This window comes from Callorhinchus milii, unplaced genomic scaffold, assembly GCF_018977255.1.
Source record: "Callorhinchus milii isolate IMCB2004 unplaced genomic scaffold, IMCB_Cmil_1.0 Scaffold19, whole genome shotgun sequence".
NCBI lineage: Eukaryota > Metazoa > Chordata > Chondrichthyes > Chimaeriformes > Callorhinchidae > Callorhinchus > Callorhinchus milii.
Genome location: NW_024704760.1, coordinates 3272465 through 3292252, shown reverse-complemented (window position 1 = coordinate 3292252; position 19788 = coordinate 3272465). Strand labels below are relative to the sequence as shown.

General features: G+C 45.1%; 2 protein-coding genes across 3 annotated transcripts; both read left to right on the top strand.

The window, feature by feature from the left end:
- The first annotated feature begins 705 nt into the window (after positions 1 to 705).
- LOC103182506 (corticosteroid 11-beta-dehydrogenase isozyme 1) lies at positions 706 to 5675 on the top strand. The gene is made up of 6 exons (XM_007899565.2): positions 706 to 1092; positions 1735 to 1865; positions 2870 to 2981; positions 3253 to 3438; positions 4420 to 4563; positions 4827 to 5675. The coding sequence occupies exons 1-6, from the start codon at positions 1005 to 1007 to the stop codon at positions 5057 to 5059; spliced, it is 894 nt and encodes a 297-aa protein (XP_007897756.1). The 5' UTR covers positions 706 to 1004; the 3' UTR covers positions 5060 to 5675.
- Positions 5676 to 8573: 2898 nt separating this feature from the next.
- On the top strand, positions 8574 to 19787 carry LOC103182505 (TRAF3-interacting JNK-activating modulator). Of its 2 annotated transcripts, none has more exons than XM_007899562.2 (14): positions 8574 to 9491; positions 11916 to 12048; positions 12257 to 12329; positions 12707 to 12731; positions 12950 to 12979; positions 13411 to 13506; positions 14084 to 14155; positions 14788 to 14928; positions 15555 to 15692; positions 15899 to 16043; positions 16603 to 16665; positions 16773 to 16888; positions 17809 to 17922; positions 18840 to 19787. In XM_007899562.2, the coding sequence occupies exons 1-14, from the start codon at positions 9063 to 9065 to the stop codon at positions 18933 to 18935; spliced, it is 1671 nt and encodes a 556-aa protein (XP_007897753.2). In that variant the 5' UTR covers positions 8574 to 9062; the 3' UTR covers positions 18936 to 19787. The 2 variants fall into 2 exon arrangements, with proteins under 2 accessions (XP_007897753.2, XP_007897755.2); XM_007899564.2 differs by having other exon boundaries at positions 17809 to 17952; positions 18840 to 18901.
- The last annotated feature ends 1 nt before the right edge of the window (position 19788 follows it).

The window sequence follows — 19788 nt, the reverse complement described above, 5'->3', positions numbered from 1 at the left end:
GTTGAGCTTCGGCCACAAAATACACAGTCACTCCACTTTACAGTATACACCGCGAAGCGCTTTGAGACGTCTCAACGACGTGATGAGGCGCTTTATCAAATGCAAGGATTATTATTATTATTATTATTATTATTACAAGTCACCAAAAGCTCGATCTCAAGAAAGACAGATGTTTGCCCTGTTCTTGGTTCACACAAGGTGGCAGTGTTTCGCACTAAACTACCCTTCCCGCCGTGAAGTGACCCACTGACGTTTTAAATTGACCTCAATTTGCCATTTCCTGACGTTGTGTTTCCCTAGAAACCCTGCTCCTCCCTCCCTTCCTTTGCCTCCCGTCAAGCCCAAACACGCTCTCTGAACAACACCAACAAGAAGATTTCATTTACTGAAGCTGTCCAGTGACATTCCCTTACAGTAAAAAACATGCGTTCGGCCCTGACTAATGCTTTTTAGACTTTCTCTGGTCATTCGCTGTCTAACAGATTTATTGCAACTGTCACGTGAAACCTGACATCTGAGCTCCTCCGATTGTGCGAGAAAAAAAAGGGTTAAATTTTCAGGCGGAACGGCTGTGCAGGGCTCCTTTTAGAGCGAGATGCAAATTACACTCCGTATCTGAACGTATCCGAAAGCCAGGCTCGATTCAAACAACTGTCACTTTAACACCACCCAACGTAACACTGGTCCCGGGCAGTTTGTAAGATTACAACATTCCCAGTAGTCTGTGAAGCATTAAATTAATGGCTCTCGGTCTTTGTTTTTTAAAAAAATAAAAGCAGGCAATGAACCTTGGATACTCTCTCGAGTCACAGATTCGTTGCCTTCCAGAGTAAACTCCCTGCTTTGGTGATTGGTTCTCGGGAGACAGTTACTAAACTTTGGTCCTTTACTGCGGACACTTTCGAGTTCAGTGTGGAACATTGGACCCACACCACGGAACCTGACTGTTGGGTGTTTCCTCTTTCTTCTTCCTCTCCATTTGCTTGTCTTTGTTTTCAGACGCAATGGGTTTTGTAAAGAAAATGCTGATATTTCTGCTGGGGATTGCACTGGCGTATTATTTCTTCAACAGTGGCGACAGTTTTGATCCTGGTGAGTGACACCATCTGCACCAAGCCTTAAGCCTGTTTCCTCTCTTCTTAAGTAATATGTATTTCGACGATTGTCAAAGGTATCGCAGCCCAGTTGACCATCAAAGTCAATCCTGAAGTCCCAGTTCCCCATTAATCATACAATCGGCTAAGTCTTCCATCTGCCCGGTTTGTTCAAGCGATCATACTCTATGCAAGTTTGATATAACTCATACTTTGCACAAGTTGTATTAAGTACGGTCCCAACTGATACAACTTATGTGAGGTTCACTGTATCTCCTGTGAAGTCTCCTTTGAGATGCCTTCCTGATGTGAAATGCGGGCGCTACATCAAAGGTAAGGGTTATTATTTGAATTCGAAAGAAAGATGACATTTTAAGAAGTTGCCAAATTCCGGAGTGGGGAGCGTGGTTACCCCGCAGGTTTGTACTCCACTCACCCAGCCCCGAGAAATATTAAGTGTAAGTTGGCAAGAGCCAAGGCTCGGGCATGATTCACACGCACCTTGCAGATCAAAGGTATGTTCCCGTTGCGCATAAATGTACCCCATTGCTTTTAGCTTCAACTAATTGGCTTCCGGTCCCTGCAAAATTCCTGTGTTTCCATTTTTATCTAATGAACGCAACTGTTTGACTTTGAACAGAGATGCTACGAGGGAAGCGAGTGATTGTGACAGGAGCCAGTTCGGGCATTGGAGAGCAGATGGCCTATCACCTGGCTGAAATGGGTTCACATATCCTGATTACAGCGAGGAGAAAGCAGAGGTTGGAAGCGGTAGGTCATCGTGTATTTCATTCATCCATCCATTCATCCATTCCCCTCTGTAATATTAATCCTCCCTCTGGGCCTTTCAAAGCGCATTCAAGGTTTCTACAGAAACCACAAAAAGGCCATAAGAATTTGCTGGGCAAAAGAAGACCAAGGTCCAACCAGTTCGCCTTCCACCATCCTGGCAGTCGCTTGCACCAAACTATATCCTGTATTATCCCGAGATATTATTTCCTAACAGAAATCTATCTAATTTGTTCTTGAAAGAATCTATACCCTCTGCTTCCACCTAAGGTGCCTGTTCCATATATTTACTACAGCTTTTCTGCACCTTTATTAATGTTATTAATGCAAAGAGGAACTCATCGAATAGTGCTCTCACACATGTATAGCCTAGCCAGAAAGTACAAACCAAACCCTCCTGATTCAGCTCTTCCTTATGTAACCAGTACTGTAATCAATTACAAGCAATAAATAATCTTTGTGACCCATTCAACCTCTATTGGTGGTAGCTCGTTCACTGAAGCTATCTACTCTAATAATAATAATTTACAATATATAGTGCCTTCACACTGGGAGGACATCCCAAGGCGAGGGTTTGTATCTGAATATAAGTATGTGAGTACATGAGTATTATCCTAAAGTTCACCTTTTTATTCTATGGTATTGCTTCTCTTCAAATATCCATCTCAAATACCCATATCAAAGGCAAGGATTTTTGTTACAAGAGCATAAGAAATGCTAAGCGTAAAAAAAGACCAAGTTCCATCTAGTTCGCCTTCTACCTTCCTGGTGGTCGCATGCACGTGTCCCGAACTACCTATGTCTTATATCCCATAATGTTATTTCCTGGAAGAAAACTATCTAATCCGTGTTTGAAGGAATCAACACCTCTGATAATACTGACAATTCTGTTACAAATACTTTGAATGACAGTACACCATATTACTGGTGTTCCTGCCCTTTGGGGCTTATTATTTATTTGCAAACATTTGGACTTTCTCTTTCAGGTGGTTGCTAAGTGTTTGAAGCTCGGGGCTGCCTCCGCGGATTACGTGGCTGGCAGCATGGAAGACATGGAGTTCGCTAAGCACGTGGTGAAAGAGGCAGAGAAACAGTTTGGTACCCGACGATACAAACTACAGTAAAAAAAACCCTCCCCCGCTTTATAACATGATAGTTAAAATTCAAATTCAGCCTAATAATGGGGCACGATCGCTGGTCCGAACTCACACATCATGACATCCGCCTGTGGTGTCACTAGGCGTGCCCCGCGGGTAAAAAAAACCCGACTTCCTGATCACCAGGTCATCGTGATGTCACTTCCTGTTTGCACCGCGCTGTGTTCCTCCTCTTTGCTGTCCTCATTCCTGGGTCTTTTCTGGTTGTGCAGGAGGCCTGGATATGCTCATCCTGAACCACATCGGCTCCGCCTACTTCCGATACTTCGACGGAGATGTGGATCACATTCGGACCTTGCTGGAGATAAACTTCCTGAGCTACGTGACGATGACGGTGGAGGCAATGCCGATGCTCAAGAAAAGCAATGGAAGTATCGTGGTGGTCTCCTCCATCGCAGGTCAGCCTCGCATAGGAACTCACATAGGAACAGGAGGAGGTCATTCAGCCCCTCAAACCTGTTCCTCCATTCTATTACATCTTGGCTTATCTGTATCTCAACTCCAAATACCCAACTTTGCCCCATATCGCTTGACATCCTCAACAAACATTACAGAAACTAGTGTAACTCAGATGAAGGCCGTCACTGGGAAAGCTTTAGAGAGATGTGAGGAGACTTATCTTTATGCAGGCAGCTAGTTAGGATGCAAACAAAGCCTCTAACCAGCTTTCACAGAAAGTTAGTATGCTGGTACAGCAAGCAATTAGGAAGGCTAATAGCAAGTTAGCATTTATTGCAAAGGGGTTAGAGTACAAGAGAAGGGAAGTCTTACTGCAATTGTATAGGGCCTTGGTGAGACTCACCTAGAATGTTGGGTGCAGTTTTGGTCTCCTTATCTAAGAAAGAATATACTCGCCTTAGAGGGGGTGCAACGTAGATTCACGAGGTTGGTTCCTGGGATGAGGGGGTTGACCTATGAGGAGAGGTTGAGTAGACTAAGCCTATATTCTCTAGAATATAGAAGAATTAGAGGTGATCTTATAGAAACCTATAAGATTCGTAAGGGTCTTGACAAGGTAGATAGTGTGAGGCTGTTTCCCCTGGTGGGAGAATCTAAAACTAGGGGTCATAGTCTCAGGATTAAAGATCAGCTCTTTAGAACTGAGTTGAGAAAACATTTCTTCACTCAGAGGGTAGTGAATTTATGGAATTCTCTAACTCAGAAGACTGTGGATATTCAGTCATTGAATATATTCAAGACTGAGATCGATAGATTTTTAAAAACTAAAAGGATTAAGGAATTTGGAGAGAGGGCATGTAAATGGAATTAGGTTAGAAGATCAGTCATGATCTTATTAAATGATGGGGCAGGCTCGAGGGGCCGAATGGCCTACTCCTATTTATTATGTTCTTACATGTGCCATAAACATTTTTTTTCAGGAAAAATTGGTAATCCTCTGGTCGTTCCTTACTCCTCCACCAAGTTTGCCCTGGACGGGTTCTTCAGCTCACTGCGTCAAGAGTTTGCTATGCTGAATTACAATGTGTCCATCACTCTGTGTGTGATCAGCTATATCAACACCGGTAAGTACTGTGAAGGTCTGAGAGCGAGAGAGAGAGAGAGAGAGAGAGAGAAGATGCAGTACACATCTGTGGACAAAACTCGTCATTCACTTCATGTCTGTTTGTGGGGCATCGCTGTGCCCAAATTGGCTGCTGTGTTCATTCGGGTTCAAGTCCCTGGCTGTCCAGCTCCTCCCGACACGAAAGGCCATGTGTGAATGTAATTTGTTGTTGTTGCTGTTGTTGTTGTAACATCTTCTGACTGCGATTTCTTAACCACACAGAAGCCGCAGTAAAAGCCATTTCCCATATCATTCAGCAGCCCCCAGCCCCAAAGGATGAGTGCGCCCTGGAGATTATTAAGGGAGGAGCTCTGAGGAACCGGGAAGTTTACTACAAGTACGAATTCACAAAATACGTGTTGTTGTTGAGAGACTGGGTGCCTGAGCTTTTAGATGCCTTCATTCGAAAGAATTACAATCTGGACAACATCCCCCAAAATGTACCTCACTTATGAATGCTTCTGTTATTTTTCCTGAAACTCTTTAAACAGGATATTTGAACTCGGGCATAAACACGTTATCAACGTAAGGAGGGAGGGAGCTAAATTCAACTTTATTATGCACAGGAACCAACACAAATTTGTCGAATCTGAACCATTATGTTGTTTACCCAACTTTTTCCCATTTCTCCCAATCTTTCCGTTGTGGGGATGGTGGCACACATGAGAATCCTGAAATTCCACCTCGCCCACTCCCTCGCCATCTTCAAGACCCTCCTCTTCGACCGTGCTTTCGATCTCCCTGCTTCCCCCCCATCCCCCCGGTGCCCTACTCCCTCCCCGACCCCGACCCCGACCCCCAGCTCGGATCCGTAACTCTGTCTGTCCAACGCCTTGGGACATCCTCCCGACGTGAAAGGCGCTATACAAATGGAATTTTGTTGTTGTTGTTGTTGTGTGACCGTCAATGATTTGTTTTGTTGCAATTACAAAAGTTGGATCTGGCTTGAAAACATGTTATCGGAAAACAAGGTTCTGCTGATGCTCAGCTGCCCAATAAATACCATAGTGGGTAAGATCTGCACTCCTCTTTTGTAAATCTAATTTGAAATAATAAAGAGATGTCATCTCAGTCTTGTTCTGATCTTATTTCGACCCTCCGCCTTGCCCCTTTCTTCCCCATCTTCAGGTCGTGCCTGAAGAAACTTCCTCTTCGACCATTTTCCTAGTCTCACCTCCCCCCCTACCTCTGCGACTTCTGTGCAAACGCAAGTTGTTATTTTTCTTTGGAAATTTGTGTTGCGGTGTTTGTGTTTTTGCTCTGCCCCGGGCTCTTGTGAAGGGCCAACCTGAGCTCCGTAAATTGGACACTCATCCTCGCAACTCGGAACGTGTGCAAATGTTTGTCACCCCTTAAAGCCATCCCCAGGTCAGCCTTTCATTTGCCCCAAACCAGTTCTCAAAGCAAAGCACCCAACAGCTACTCTACCTCGTCTCAAGAGTCCGGCTACAAAACACACAGTCACTCAGGAATAAAGCTTTGAGAAGCGCTTTGAGACTTCTCTACGATTTCCTATCAAATTGAAGGATTATTAAATAACGGCACAATACAGCCAACTCAACAGTGTGATACCCACCCTAGAACGCATTAATAATAATAATAATAATCCTTGCCTTATCACGTCTCTGAGACGTCTCAAAGCGCTTCGCGGAATATACTGTAAAGTGAATTGACTGTGTGTTTTGCGGGTGAAAAGATTCACACGTGCAACTTTCGCAATTTTTACGGGATTGCTCAAATCAAGATAAAAGTCGCTCAAAGTGGAAGCGTGCCACCTCGCATTAAAAACCTTCCCTTACCACAGGACATGATTATTATTATTGTTTAAGCATTTACAATCAGGGTTTGGCCATTGCTTAATCTAGCTCCCCTTTCTACATAGATTTATACAGAGTATCAAGCACAGAAACTGTCTATTTGGCCCAACCAGTTCTACCTCCCCAGTAGATTCCTCTCATACATCTACAGAATTTCACCCACTCACATTCCTTGAATGCTTTTCATTTCCAGGAACCCGTTCAGTTGGTTTCTGAAACCCGCTGTACAGCCCAGTGAAAGGAAGCAACTGCGGTGGTCCCAAAAATCTGTCAAGAGTGATATGTTAACACTTTGCTCAAAACCGTTTGCATCATCCTCCCCCCCACACCCCCCACCCCACACACACACACACACACACACGCACACAAACACCAACTGGTCACTTGGAACCTGCTCCTGAAATCTTCTCACCTCTGTCTCCACGCCACCTGTCCTCCAGCTCAAGCGCTTTGCAACCTGCTGCCTACAAGAGTACAGTGTACACATACACACAGGTCACCTCCTCCTCTCTACCTCTCCCGGGCTCGACGTCAGGCTCCGTCACCGTCAAGCGCTCCGAGACGCCGCCCCGCGTGAAGTGAAGGGCGCTGTATAAATGCAAGTTGTTGTTGTTGCAAACGCAAATTGTTGTTGCTTCCGAACTGGCTAAACTTTTCAACTAAATTCAAGCAGCAATCCACGCTAGGTCGAGCCCTACGCTTTTGACAGCACAGTGACGTAGTAGCTTTACAAGTAAAGCTGAGCGCTCCTTTAATGGGAAGTGTCACGTTCGATGCGTCTTTTATTTTGAATCTGTTTCTTTATGAACTGGTTTTACGAGGTTCTTCCCATTTCGAGAGACAAGCCCTCTGCGGGGCGCGATTGGAAACCGAATGCAACAGCAAACGACCAGAGAGACATCACGTAGAGTTTGCTGCTCCGACGGCTTAAGAGCGTAAGAATTTGCTCGGCGAAAGAAGACCAAAGGTCCACCTAGTTGGCCTTCCACCCTCCTGTCAGTCACTTAACACATTGCTAGAGACGGAATCAGTGACTCAAAATACAAATGGCCACAGGCTCCGGCTTTTCAAGGGAAAACCACAAATTTCAGTTGTTTTCTTTATCGGGTGTGTTTAGGATATCTTCTCTAGCCTAGCGTACAACCACCCCCCCCACCACCCCCCTCCATCCTCCCCAACCCCACCTCCCAAAACTCGATAAACATCTGTCAGAACTTTTGAGTCTTCAAACACACGACATCCTGTGCGATCGGTTTATCTCAGTCAGTGCAGCTGAAACCCAGTCGGTCGGTGGGCAGAATTGTCGGAGAGATAAAGAGCAGAAGAAGAAAAGAAAGAAAAAAAAAAGAAAGATAGGGCTACCAAAAGAGACTAATGTGCAGAAGTCGACTTGGGCTCTTAGACTGTGCGTTGCTTGATTGCTGGCTGTTATAAGGCAGGTGGAGCGCTACAAAGGAGTTTTCTGGACTTGCAGAAATACACCAGAGCATTTCCTCAATGATTGTGAATAGAGCAACCTAGCAGAGAGTGAGAGAGAGAGAGAGAGAGAGAGAGAGAGAGAGAAATTCACGTTCCGAATTTCAAGACAGGAAGAGGGTTTGAAGCGTGGTGGGTGCTTTTTTCTTCTTTCGATTTCCTGTCTGAATGGAGAAAGGGAGCAGTGCAAACCCAAAGAGTTTGTCTTTTGGCGCGATGGAAACCTGTCCGATAGCTTGACCAGCCTGGCTCAAGGTGGGAATTTAAAAAAAAAGGGCCGGTTGGTTCTCTGACTTGAATTGAAAGGAGTTTGAAGGTAGGGTGGACGTCACCGAAGGTTCGTGAGTAATCGAGACCAAAGCTGAGAACCTGAAGCACCTGCTGGCAACCCAAAACTGTAGAGAACTGTTAAACCTGAGGACTTACTGTGCGTCACTGGACTAAACCACGGTATAAATTCTTCATTCCCACGGTTTTACCTAAGGCTGGTGCGCACTCATCTCTTTGAGTTGAGACCTCTGCTGTTCCACATTCTAAGGTGCGAAGATGGGAGTTCCATCTTGGGAAAGTGTGTTCTAAGAACCTTTGCATTTGACAAGAATAAGAATAAGAATAATCCTTGCATTCAAATTCGCGCCTTATCACGTCTTCGAGACGTCTCGGAGCGCTTCGCAGAATATACTGTCAAGTGGAGTGACTTGGAGTGTATTTTGTGGGCGAAACGCTGTTTCACAAGCGGGTAACGGCAGCGAATTAATGAAACGAAAAAGCCAAAGGAGACGCGTGGACTTCAGCAGATGAGGCACATACACGGAAACACAGACAAGTGGAAAAAGAATGTCATGACGTGAAGGGCATTTGCACAAATGCTGGTGGGAATGAAAGCTCAATTCGTCAAGTATATATATATATTATAGGTGGCTCTTAAAACAGGCTACAAAGAGATCATTTGGGAGGGGGAACGCATATAAAGTACACATAATAAATCTCAATCTACGTTTTGGTTCAGAACAGCCTGAAACATTGACGGGGACTGTTGTAACTCTGCGACTATTGGACACGAAGCAAGGTACAGCTTTTTGAGACAGTTGTCAGAATCAGTATTGCGAGCACAGGACCATAAGGTGGAGTCACCGTCCATTACTGAGCTCCAGGTGAGTTGGAGATGTTGCCTTCGAGCGGACAGCGAGGGCTGTGCAAGATGATCAACGGTGCAGCTCCCTCCAGGCTGGCGGAGAGTAGCCCGAAGCGCGAGTCAAGCCCCGAGGCCTCGAATTTCCCGAAGAAGCCCAGACTCTTCGCCGAGAGCTACGAGGAGAAACTGGAGCGGAGGCAACAGAACCGGCGGGGCCTGGGCGGGCGAAACAACATCACCAGCTGCCGCAGCCTGCCCCGGCAGCAGCGGACCACCGAGCAGAGTCACAGGCAGGAGCAGTTCTTGAAACGAAGAAACTTAACCGTGGGCAAAGAGGAAACGAAGCCAAAGATGCCCAGCGAGCCAACGCCCCCCTGCGTGGGGAACAGAGAGGTAGCGACAGAGAGGCAGGATGTGGGCCCGGACCCAGCGAAACAGAAGCCAACCGCAGCTGTTCAAGTAAGACAATCTACGTGGTGACAGATACGGGAGCAGAGAGCACAGATTGTAACACGAGTATAATAATATTAATATTAATATTAATAATAATCCTTGCATTGGATATGGCGTCTTATCGCGTTGTTGAGACGTCTCAAAGCGCTCGACAGAAAATGCCGCGAAGTGGATGGACTGCGTATTCTGCAGGCGAAACGCGGCAAACACAGCAGTGTCCCACAAGCAGTCGTGGTCTGAGTTTGAGGGACCCAATTTTTTTGTTGTTGGGGGTTTATTGCCTCCAAAGCATCAAAATACCTCAGTCGAAAAGTTAAAGGCATCATCACAAGAAAGGAAGAGGAGGAGGCGGAGGTGAAAGAAGGCCCTTCAATCCTTTTGAGTTAATTTGTTGACAATTACCACCTTATTTTAAATAAGTTATTTAAAAAATAATAATAAATCGGTCACTTCAAACCACGACTGTTTTTGGGGACGCCGCTGTGCGCAATTGGCTGCCGCGTTGCGCCCACAAAATACACAGTCACTCCACTTTACACTATATCCTGTGAAGCGCTTTGAGACGTCTCGAAGACGTGATAAGGCGCCGTATCAAATCCTAGGGCTATTTTTATCTATTATTATTTTCTTCCCATTACAACATTGAGTTAACCTGTTCCACCTGCTGCCTTTGTTTGGTATGAAGTTTGTGTTCATCTCAAATCGTGAGATCAGTATTAGCGCTGGGGGGGGGGTAGAGATAAGTGTGTGTTTTATTGCTCTTTGTCAGGCATGGTATGGGTTAGACGTCTACACCGGACGTCTCTCTGTGTCGTTCGCCAGTACTGCTGCCTTAACCACAAACTCCCTGCTGCAGCAAAGTGCCGTTGATGTTCACCACAACATCTATCTTTGTGGCCTTCAGTCGAGTTCTACATTTCAGCAGTTTGTTGATCTTCAGACCAATAAGGACTGGATTCTCAGAATGCATCTCAGCCTACGTTTGCCATTGTTGTCAGGGAAAGTGTGTTCGAGAGAGAAAGAAGAGACAGAGAGAGACAGGAAGTATCACAGCTTCAAGAGTAATGGCTTCTGGCTCAGTCGGTAGCACTCTTGCGTCAGGGTTGCGGGTTCAAGTCCGACGTCTTTGAGCTCAAAGACTAGATTGGCACTAAATCAAAGCACCTGGGGAGGTAGACCTTTGTTAGACCTTTGAATGAGATGCTGAACCAAGGTCCCGTCTGCCTGGTCAGGTGCACGTCAAAAATCCCATGGTACTATTCAAAAAGAGAAGGGAGTTTCTCCCAATGTCCTGGCAAACAAATCCTCCAGGTAAAATTGGCTTCATGGCTGTTTGCGGGACATTGCTGTGCGTAAATTGGCTACTGTTTGTACCCACAAAATATTACAGCCACCACAGTTGGCTTTGAGAATTTATAGGCGCCACAATAAAAGATAATATAATGTAATAATATAATAATATAATAGAAATATAGTTATTATATAACACAGCACATTGTAACACATCATATAGCAAGCCTGCCCTCTGATCATTGGAAAGAATCACAATACATGTAACCCCTTAAGATCAGGGGAAAAAATGCAAGTTACACAGGAAGCAGAGTAATTTAATTGGACTATTCACGGTTCAGTTATTGCCTGGCTACAGATTCTTATCAAACAACATTATGAACCGAGAAGTCACTTCCTGAGAGCAAAACAAAAAATGACTAATTCACTACAAAGCTGCATCGAACAACAATCTTCCCATTAGCAAGTAGTGTTGGTACATGTTCGAGAAAGCATCTGTGATAAGCCAAGTTCTGCCCTGAGAGTACCTTACTGATATCATTGAAAATATTTTTTTGTGGAAATTTGAAACGTTCACAGTTGAGGACAGTTGAAGGCAAGAAACCAGAGACCATCGAAATGTTCCTCTTCTTGCTTATGACAGAAGATTTATACAATGACTCCATAAACCCCAAAGGTATCCAAGCCCAAACTGGAGAACGTTCATCAACATTCTGATACCTTCACTGTTCAATCCTCGCCTCCTTCTAAATAATAATAATCCTTGCATTTGACACAGCACCTTATTGCATCGCCAATGAGACGCCTCAAAGCGCTTCACACAATATACTGTAAAGTGGATTGACTGTGTATTTTGTGGTCGAAACGTACAGCAGCGTCCCACAAACAGTCGTGGATCGAGTCACCAAATTATTATTTTTGAAGGGGTTATTACCCCCCGTAAAAGCGATCGGCCAATCGACTAATGACCGGGTTCCTACTGACCGCTAGGTAAACAGAGGCATGTGGAGTCAGGAAACTTGCCTAAGGTTTTGCCCTGCCCGGGAAACAAAGTTGCTCAATCCAGGTCTTATCTGATGAGGTAATTGACTGCTAATGTTTTCCGATTTTCTGACGTGGGCTCTATTTCCCTGTTGACAGACGTCGTTGCAGAACGGGAGCCTGTTCAGCCACACATCGTTTCACTGGGGACAAAAGGTGACATGGGCCTTCCCTTCCGATGCACCACCGCAGAAGAACACAGTCAACCTGAAGACATCTGACAGCGGTAAAGGTGAGAGCGGTTCCGTTCAGTTAGAGATGGATTATATGAATTTTACTGAGAACATCTGAAAACAGATGGAGGGACAGTTGATAAGTTTAGTAAAGCGTGTTCACTGTTAGATGCGCGGGGCAGGAGCGTGGATCTGTATACGGGGAGCTCACTGAGTCACGGCAAAGGTAGAGATCAGTGTGTAACTGGAGCTTTGTTTTGGGAGCAGCGACAGAAGTACCTTCAGATGTGGGAGTTGAAATTAATCGGCCAACGAGCAAGGAAGCAAGCCAGCAGACAGAGTACGTATGGATCTCTCAACTCCAGAGCTGTGATTCTTGTCTTTGATAATAATAATATTATTTATGGTGCACTGCTGTGCGCAATTAGCCTCCACATTTCGCCCACAAAAATATACAATTCACTTTACACTATATACAAGTCAATTCACTTAACACTATAACCTGTGAAGAGCCTTGAGAAGCCTCGAAGACGCGATAAGGCGCTATATCAAATGCAAGGATCATTATTCTTATTATTTGATGTAGCACCTCTCGCATCTCAAAGCGCTTCACAGAATTTACCGTAAAGGAGTGACTGTGTATTTTGTAGGCATTATCTATCTATGTTTATTCGGTTAACTTTACACGTCTCTGAAATGTGCCTATTTTCCTTACAGATGTGGTGTAACCATTCTAGACAAGGTAAATAGAAACATCTGTCTGCCACGTGATGTGTTGTGATTGTGTGCGTTCCTACAACGTTCCCATTAATTCTTCCTTGGCTCCTATTACTAACACCTTCAAGGAGGGGGGGAAGGAGTTATCAGTGACGTGGACAGACATTTAAACACATCTCCATTAAGATTGTTTTTTTTTACCAGCACCTAAATGCGAATCACTTGTCATTTTCTCTCTTGCAGGAGATTCAACAGCTCTCTGAATACCTAAAGGTAAGAATAAGAATCCTTTACTTTGACGTTCCAAGGTGACGTGCTCGCCAATGGAAGCTTACGTTCAGCCTTTGTGGCCACACCCTCCGTAATTACATCCCAGAATCTCTTCGCCTCGCCCCCTCCCTTGCCTTCTTCAAGGCCCATCTCAAGACCTTCCTCTTTGACCGTGCTTTCGGTCATCCTAATAATAATAATAATAATAATAATCCTTACATTTGATATAGTGCCTTATCACATAAAGCGAATATATATTTTGTGGGCTTTATATTTTTATTCCAACCCTCAGCTCTGGTGCAAACCCTTGACTGTCCAGCACCTTGGGACGTCCTCCTAACATGAAAGGCGCTGTGTAAATGCAACTTGTTGTTGTTGTTGTTCCACTGCACGGAGTAATTGGGTAAAGCCTCGACCATTTCCCTCTGTTACAGGAAGCCTTGCATCGGGAGTTGCAGCTGAAACAGAAACTCAGATTTCTCCAACAGCTCCTGTCCACGGTCTTACAGGCATCGGAGAAATCGTGGAAGGTATGAGACTGGTGACGCGACACAGACAGGTCTGCAGCTATTTATTTTTAGTCGACCAAATTCCAAACCTTTCATACGTGCGCTCACTTACATCCCTCGTTGTGCACCTTGGTTTGAAGCGACCACGACGGGTATTCTAGTTTGCGGTATTCCTTAGCAGTTTTCTTAATAAGAAACGTGTGACTGTTGACTGTGCAATCATGGAGTTTTAATATAAAGTACTTTTGTGTACATTATCTAAATATTATATATGTATATAGAGGGGGAATCAAAAAGTTGTGATACCATAACAATGTCTAATAAGTCTTAAAAGAAATTATGANTTTTTTTAGATATTAGGGTAGCTATCAGGACTTTTTGGTCTCCCTGTAATGTACACATATGTTTTATACTTTAATTAGATTGCCTTGCTCTTTTCTCCATATTCTTTTCTGTCTGCAATTACTGAACGGAAATGGAAATGGCTGTGTCTGTGGGAGTGTTGTATCCCAGATCTGCAGGCAACCCCTCACAGGCGCAGTCAGTAGTTTGCAGGTCTGCAGCACGAGTTAAGCCTTTATATTTCTGATCACTTTAGATCCAGTTTGATGATGACGTGACACAGAGTAAACTCCAAGCCCTGGAGCAGCAGCTGTACGCCTGCACTCAGGTAACGGTCACAATAATAATCATAGAATCTTACAGCACAGAAGAGGACCATTAAGCCCATCGTGCCTGTGCTGGCTCTTTGGAAGAGCTACCCGCAAGTCCCACTCCCCGCTCTTTCCCCACAGCCCTGCAAACTTTTTTTTTCTTTTCAAGTAAATATCCAATTCCCTTTTGCAAGTTGTTATTGCATCTGCTTCCACCCGCCCTTTCAGGCAGCGCATTCCAGATCGTAACAACTCGCCGCGTAAAAGAAAAAAAAATCCTCCTCGTCTCCCCCTCTGGTCCTTTTGCCAATCCTTTGCACTTGACGCAGCGTTGAGGGGTTGCGTAAAGTGGTTCAAAGGCTACTACTGCGAAGTGCGGCGACTGTGTATCCTGCTGGTGTCCTCGACGACTGCTGTGTGGTGGGGGAAGAGGTGGCTTCGGTGTATATCAAGCCGCGCTGCGCCTGAATTCAGAGCGCTTGACGCCGCAGAAGTGGGAAAGTGTCGCGTTTCCAGGCTCGAGCGTTGTTCAATATGTTGAGCGTGAAAATGCGTCTCCAGAGTTATTTGCGTAAGTCTGCACAGCTGTAGGGCTTTGGCTGTGTTCGAAGCTCGGGCAATTGAGGAACTCCTGTTGTGCGTTGAACAGAATTACTCCCGAGACGGTGCGAAGAGATGCGTGGTTGAGATGGAAGAGCAAAAGCTCAAGTACCAGCTGGTTGCCAAGGAGTCGCTCCGGAAAGCAATTGAGCAAAGAATCGCCGCTGAACAATCATTGGCCAGCGTCCAGGTGAGGACACCACCAGCCTCAGCTAGCAATAGGAGGGAGAGAGGGGAACTTTCCTGTGCTCAAGGATAACAACAACAACTTGCATTTATACAGCGCCCCTCACGCCAAGGTAGTGCCTTGCCCCCACCCTCCCCCAACTGCCCTCCCCAGAGCGCTTGACAGTGGCGGAACACGACACCGAGCTGGGGGGAGGTGACTGTAGGCACGGTCGAAGAGGAAAGTCTTCAGGAACGAGTGAAGAAGGGGAAGGAAGGGGCAAAGCGGGGGGATAGAGGAAGAGCAATTAGGGTTGGAGTTGGTGAAAGCATGGCCACCGACGGTGGAACGGAGGGGGCACGAGGGACATGCAGGAGGCCAGAGCCAGTCGAGCGGAGGCAACGCGGTGGTGGGTTGGGGAGTAAGCAGGTCGGAGAGGTAGGGAGGGGCCAGGGCATTGAAAGCGTGCGTGAGGATCTTCAAACCGAAGGGGTAAGAAACCAACAGCAACAAATTGCATTGATATAACACCTTTCACATAGGGTGTACATTCTCACAATACCACCCACCACCCCCACAGGGATAACTCCAAGGTTGTTGTTGAAGTTCTGGCTGACGAACCCAATTACTGTGCGTGCTTGTGTTGGCAGAGATCGCTCAGTGCGGCGGAGCAAGATTGTGCTCACTGGAGACAGTCGTACAATATGGCAATGGCAGACAATGTTGAACTGACAGCCAGACATTCAGAGACCGTGGATCAACTGCACAACCTTCAGAGCAGACTGCAGGTAACCTAACGCTGCGACGTCATCAAGCAAAGACACTTTAACGCAAGAAAAACATGGACTAAATCTAAATACAGTCATTTTGTCCCACCCGTCCGCTTTCTTGCAAAACGTTTCCATTTTCTCCACCTTTCTCGGTCTTTATCTTGCTCTCTGCATTTCCCTCTCTCCCCCTCCCCCCCCCCCTCCTCCACCCCCCCACCATGTAGGGAGCAGAAGGCCGGGTCTTGACGATGGAAAGTTTACAGGAGAAGTTGAAAGTCGCAGAGAACGAGAAGCTGGAATTCCAAGAGCAGGTTAGCGTGTTACAGGAACAGAATGACATGAAACAGGAGCAACTCATGACTATTGAAGGTAAGTCCCTCAACAGCGCAGCCAGGCAGGGCCACCATTTTCCCCTCAGGGGAAGCTCGATTCCGGTGCCCCTACCTGTGTTGCCAGCAGGTCCCCAAGCAACCGAACGTTGTGGGCAGATGTCCCACCCCAATGGCACAGTTATTGGCTGGAAGACAGCAGGCGTGGGCCTGGAATACCTGCCAATTGTCCATCACGCCAAGAGCCAAGCGCTCCCCCTGGCAGCTTAGGATGGTGAGGAGGTGATTACAATGGGGTTTCACATGGCGGGGAGCTCCAGTGGGTTGCAGGTGCCAATCACCACTAGTGTAGTCGGAAGGTGGAAGAGAGAAAGAGTGGCAAAGGGTGAAATTTTAGGACAGACACCAGGAAGTTTTTCCTTAACCAGACGTTAATTAACGACCTGGACACTGGGACTTATTTATAAAACTACTTGATGTGGGAGGACGGCAGCATGGGATCAGATGGACCGAAGGGCCTTCTTCATCCAAACGATCTTGCGAACCACTTGCTCAAGGAGATAACTCTATTATTTTCGTGTTGTTTTGTTTCCCTTCAGTCCACCTCCAAAGGACTGAGGAACAGAGGCTGGCAATGGAGTCTACAATCTGTGAGCTACAGGGTAAGTTTGCGACCTCTTCCCATCACGCTGGATAATAGCACTGTGCGGGTTTCGAGTTTTTTTTTTTTTCAACACGTCAATAACGAGAGGGCTTCGATTTGTTCCAGATGTGGTCAGCTCCCCACTCCACCAGCAACAACAACAGGAACTTCAACAGGCGATCAGAGACTTGGTGGATCAGTTGCAAAGGCAAACGGACTTGCTCCGTAGCAAGGAGAAGCAGGTGGGACGAAACGTGTGCCATTCCGATCGTGGCAATGTTTGACGGGGATCGTGTTTTCCGATTATCCCAAACCGCATTCTGTCCGTCAATACAAAAGTACGAACCGAAAAGAAAAACAAAAACCTGCAGAAAATAGATTTGGTGCCATTCCAGGCTGGTCGCTAAATTGTCAGAGGTGCCGTCGTTCAGATGAGACGTTAAACCAAGGTCCTGTCTGCTGCTCAGCGGACGTTAAAGATTCCATGGCGCTATTCGAAAAGTGAAGGGAGTTTCTCCCAGTGTCCCCCCAATAAAATTGATCGTACTCCATGGCTGTTTGTAGGACATTGTCTTGCGCAAATGCCTGCCTGCCCGCCTACAAATCAACAGCCACTACACTTACAGAAATGACCTGTGTCAATTCAATATTAAAGACTCAAAGTGCAAGGATAATTATGCTGCTCATAATTCTTTGCAACAGTTTATATCCAAGGGATAGTCTTGGTCAAGGACCCTCGTAACAAACAATTTGCGGAAACACTATTTCAGTGAGAGAGTGATAAATGTGGAGACGGTGGGAGCAGATGGTGTCAATTCATTCAAATGAAAATTAGGATTAGGTAGATTTCTTTCAGAAAATAATATTTTGGGATACAGTACGTGAGTAATTTGTGATGTGACATATAAAGTAAGTGTAGTATGTTTGGAAAAACTAGGCAACTCTGGATCTAAGGTTCCCAAAACTTTCCACTGTGATGATAAGATTAATTTATACAGAATTCATTGCTATCAACATCCATTAATGTAGAGTGTGGTTACTAGGATTGGGGAAAGGTGAACTGGATGGACTTTGGTCTTTTATCGTCTAGCAATTCTTATATTCCTGAGTTTTCTCGCTCGACGTGCAATTCAATTGCCTCTTATCTTGGTTAACCCTTCAGTGTACCGAACATCAATTAGAACTGAGGGTCTTGCAGGATGAGCACCGTCGATGTGCAAAGATGCCCCGTCAGCCGCGAGAAGAGTTAAAGAGGCTTCAGAAGAAATCTGCCAAGGTGAGGTTCTGAGAACAGCCACAACCAAAGGTGAGAACTGGGCCAAGCAAATCCCACTGCCTAAAGGTTATCCAGTAAATGTGGAGTCCTGTAGCGTATTGGTTAGCGCGCTCGCCTCGCAAGCGAGAGGACTCGGGTTCGATTCCCGGGCAGGGCAAAACCTTAGGCAAGTTTTGTTACTCCACACGCCTCTGTTTACCTAGCAGGAACCCCGTTGTTAGTCGATTAGCAGATCATATTCCGGGAGGTAATAATCCCTTCAAAAAATAATAATTTGGTCACTCAATCCACGACTGTTTGTGGGGTACTACTTTGCGCAACTTTCACCCACAAAATATACAGTCAATTCACTTTGCAGTATATTCTATGAATAATACGTGATAAGGCACTATATCAAATGCAAGGATTATTATTATCATTTTCCATGCAACAATTTACCTAGGTTTCAACTCATGGCCTGAAGCCTAACACAAGCCAATAATAATCTTTGTTTACGTGGATTTACCTGTGCCAATAATCCATTTCGTCATCAAATAATTTAATTATTTTTAATGAATCAGGTGATTTCTTTGAAACTGTAGACAATGACCAGGTTTATTAATAATTATACTGCAAAGGGGCCCAAATTCTGCCTGGTCTTAGTCTGCAGGAAAGTGTGTCTTTTGAGAACTGTGAAAAACCTACTTCGCAACTAAGACTGAATTTAGTGATTTTCCACAATTCTGAGCTGCCTTTAAAGCAAAATGCTCTCACAGGCTAAGACAAGGACCTAAATCATTGTAATATTAAGTGGTTAACGATCATTTACGAAGACAACTGGAGCTCAATCTCCAGTAAGTAGCAGAGGCATCACATTTGTGGACCTGGGTAGATTTTCAAAGGCTTGTATAAATTATTATTATTTATTCTCCTTTTAGAGGCGATGCTGCCGATGGATATCTCTCCTGATGCTGACTATGGTGGCAGTATTTTTTGCTGTCATTTATGCAGATCTGGACATTCTCCTTTCCTAAGGAACTGGAATGAAATGCATTTGGTCACCAGCCAAACCCATACTTAAGACCGTTAGCACCGAATGTGCTTCAGAAACATGTTTTCTATCAGGTAGCATTTGCTAAGGCCTACAGCCGGAATAGGATTAGACAAGGTGCAGAACAACAGAGGAAGGATGCTGATCTGACGAAAACCCACTTTATACTGCAGGAGATGAAACACTGTCACTTTCAGCAGTTATGAGGAGAAGCGGGGAAACATGTTTTGTATTTCCCAAATCCAATAGCCCCGGTTGACATTCTGCAGGTACCCAAAGCTCTGCTGAGTGGCTGCAAGAGATTTCGGGCTAAGACTGGGTTGAATTTCAGGCTTTGGCACACATTATCTGATGTTCTCTGGTGCTTTTAGATGTGTTAGAGGGTTAGTAGATCCCTGGTACTCCAAAAAGCTATGCGGATTTCCGCATGAATTACGGTCAATTAATTGGCTGAACCTTGGCAGCTGAACATTGTTGGGAGGCATTATGTTTTCTTAAACATGTTACAGATACACAACTATTTTATGATGAGGTACAAAGTCTTTTGCAATCAAACCTTTGGATGAAAATATATATTATCAGGTGTTTACCTTGTTTACCTTGTTCAGGTTAAGTTTGTCTACATACAATAAATGAAGCTTCAATTCTGGATCAGAGAAAACTTTTGGGATAAGGGGAGATATTTTTGTAATAGTTTTTTTAATGGAGTTTTGACTTTTTTAAGATAAAAGTGATGTGTTATATTGAGCTATGGAAAACGAATGCGGCAACTGAATTTTTGTATTTTTTTTTAAATCAAGTGTTAGAAATATCAATAAAACAATTAATATTTCTGG

Coding starts and splice junctions, on each gene's coding strand:
- LOC103182506 (XM_007899565.2), top strand. CDS start 1,005: ATGGGTTTTGTAAAGAAAATGCTGATATTTCTGCTGGGGATTGCACTG. Junction 1,093..1,734: donor TGGCGACAGTTTTGATCCTG/GTGAGTGACACC, acceptor GACTTTGAACAG/AGATGCTACGAGGGAAGCGA. Junction 2,982..3,252: donor AGAGGCAGAGAAACAGTTTG/GTACCCGACGAT, acceptor CTGGTTGTGCAG/GAGGCCTGGATATGCTCATC.
- LOC103182505 (XM_007899562.2), top strand. CDS start 9,063: ATGTTGCCTTCGAGCGGACAGCGAGGGCTGTGCAAGATGATCAACGGT. Junction 12,049..12,256: donor GACATCTGACAGCGGTAAAG/GTGAGAGCGGTT, acceptor TTTTGGGAGCAG/CGACAGAAGTACCTTCAGAT. Junction 13,507..14,083: donor CATCGGAGAAATCGTGGAAG/GTATGAGACTGG, acceptor TGATCACTTTAG/ATCCAGTTTGATGATGACGT.